At 31.6% G+C, this 2,721-nt stretch overlaps 1 protein-coding gene across 1 annotated transcript; it reads left to right on the plus strand.

The window, feature by feature from the left end:
- The first annotated feature begins 1,399 nt into the window (after window positions 1-1,399).
- Window positions 1,400-2,338, plus strand: LOC126489187 (taste receptor type 2 member 140-like). The gene has a single exon (XM_050123243.1). It carries the CDS (start codon window positions 1,400-1,402, stop codon window positions 2,336-2,338), a length of 939 nt encoding a protein of 312 aa, XP_049979200.1.
- The last annotated feature ends 383 nt before the right edge of the window (window positions 2,339-2,721 follow it).

A 2,721-nucleotide genomic window follows, 5' to 3' on the forward strand; every position in this document is an offset into this window, starting at 1 on the left:
TGTTAATGTTTCTGTTCTAGAAATTCTGTTACTTTCTTTGTTCGTTATTGCTCCAATTTCCAGTTATAATCCATCTTTCACTACAATAACCTTTGCTTTCCCTTCAATTTAAACATTTTTGTTAGTGTTATGTTTATACAAGGTTTTACCAACTAGCCCAATTTCTTTCAGTGCACCACTAGACCAAGTTCACAAAAATTTTTGACATATGTTTTTCTGCTGTCTTATTTTGATTCTTCTCTTTTGTGTTATTGCTTCTTTTACTACCCATTTGGTTTTAAAGAATGTTGTGACCCATTGCTCCATTCCTTTTCTTTCCTGGGTTATGTATTGTCCTTTATATGCCTCGATGTCTACAGTGACATTATAGGAGCAAATGTCAGTGCAAACTGGAGAGACAAGAATAGTGCCTAGTGCTCATACTGGTGAAGGAATCAGATGCATTAACAAAGGTAGGAGACATGAATAATGAAAAGGATTCTTGTTGTGCAAATGAATTCATGTAAATTTATTTCTCCTTTGTAACAGAGTAGGAATTACTCTATATTTATTTTCATGTGAGAATAAGATAGTCCCAAGTCTTTAGAATATTTACATTATTATTGCATCGATTAAAAATGAAAGCAGTTTTATACCATCTCCTAACAACTATCATTTACTAATCATAAGTGAAATGAACAATAAATTTTAATTACATGATAAACCTGAATTATTTATGTCAGAAATAAAAGGAATTATGATCTAAATAAATACAGACTTATGAACTATCATATATTGGTATATGGATATGTATGCATGCATATATGACTGTATTAAAAGTAAAATTATAAGTCTTCTCAGCCCAAGATATTTGAAGTATAACCAACTATGTAAGATTATTAGGTAAATGTTTTCTTGTAGAAAGAATGTTGAAAAATATGTATAGGTGCCTAACTGCCTTCATTTTGAAATATTTAATGGAATTTTAGTTGCATAGAAGTTAAGATACTTTGTTTTTATGTCAGTTAGAATGTTATAGTTTTGCTTGTCAGAAATTAAATGATTAAAATTTAATATGTGAACAGTCAAAACGATTAAAATAAATTTATTTGTTTTGATGACAGTACATAAGAATTCTGCTTTCTTCAGCATCAACTATAAAAGACTCCAATCCACTTTGTGTAAGGTATGAAGCATCTGGATGAAGATCAGCTGAGTTTTCTTACAACGTGTAAGATTTTTGTGAAGAATATTATAAACCCCTTCATTAGTAAATCTTGATGTTTACTTGATATTGTATATATGAGTACATTTAATTTGTATGTTATAAATTTTCAAGAATCAGGTAGACATACATCAAAAGACTGTATTCAGAAATATTTAGTACTATAGTAAAATTCTGAACATCATTTTGGAATCAATGAATGGTGTCCTGTATTACATATTTTTAATTACTTTAAGTGTGGAATTTCTAATGGGAAATTTAGGCAATGCATTCACAGTTTTGGTGAACATTATGGACTGGTTAAAGTGGAGAAAGATATCATTCATAGATCAGATCTTGACTACTCTGGCAGTTTCCAGAGTTGCCTTGCTCTTTTCACTAACTGCAAGTTTATTTGTTTCTGAAAAATACCCAGAAATAATAATAACTAGAAAGATTATGAGACAAATTTTTATTCTCTGGACAGTCACCAATCATTTCAGTATCTGGCTTGCTACATGTCTCAGCATCTTCTATTTTCTCAAGATAGCCAATTTTTCCAACTCTATTTTTCTTCATCTAAAGTGGAGAGTAAAAAAAGTAGTTTTAGGGACACTGTTGGCATCTCTGCTCATCTTGTTTTTAAACATTTTAGTTGTAAACACACATATTGACCTCTGGATTGACAGAATTGAAGCAAATACTTTCTTCAGAGTGATCACAAGTAATTATTCTGAAGCTGTTAGGCTCGATTTACTCACCAGCACTATGTTCACACTCATCCCCTTCACCGTGACCCTGACGGTGTTTCTCCTGCTCATCTTTTCCCTATGGCGACATCGGAAGAACATGCAGTACAATGCCCCAGGCTCCACAGACATCAGCAAGGCAGCCCACATAAAGGCCCTGCAAATGGTGGTCACATTCTTGTTACTGTACAGTATTTATTTTCTGTCACTTCTTTTTCAGTTTTATGACATTAAGTCTGAACTAAAAAATTCAGTTTCTCTGCTTTTCTTTATTACTGAAGTTGCTTTCCCTTCCGGCCACTCGTATGTCTTGATTCTGGGAAACACTAAGCTTAGACAGGCATTTATTTCCATGGTGTGGTGGCTGAGGTGCAGGTTTAGTGATGAGGAGCCCAGAGTTTTATAAAATGTACATCTTTTGTATTTTAGAGGAACATTAATTCTTAATAAATTATTTGGTATAAATTTCAACCTCCTGTAGCATTGTGAATTGTGATGATTAGTTATTATACTAACTATTGCATCCTTGGCAGATAATACGAAAATACCTATGCTATTATACAAGGATAAATATGAATATGGACTAAATAAATATATGAAGATATAATATTAGAAAAATATAATTTTTCTATATAGAATTAATTATTTTGACATTTTAAAATGATTTTTGTTAATATATAAAGTACATGTGTGTATGTATTCATGTGGCCTGTGTTCAGTGATGCTAAATCTGTCATAACAATTCTGTGAATCTTTAGAAGGAAACCCTTCAGATTACTAGGTATATTT

This window comes from Alexandromys fortis, unplaced genomic scaffold (assembly GCF_014885135.2).
Source record: "Alexandromys fortis isolate MF-2015 unplaced genomic scaffold, M_Fortis_MF-2015_v1.1 scaffold_223, whole genome shotgun sequence".
Lineage (NCBI taxonomy): Eukaryota > Metazoa > Chordata > Mammalia > Rodentia > Cricetidae > Alexandromys > Alexandromys fortis.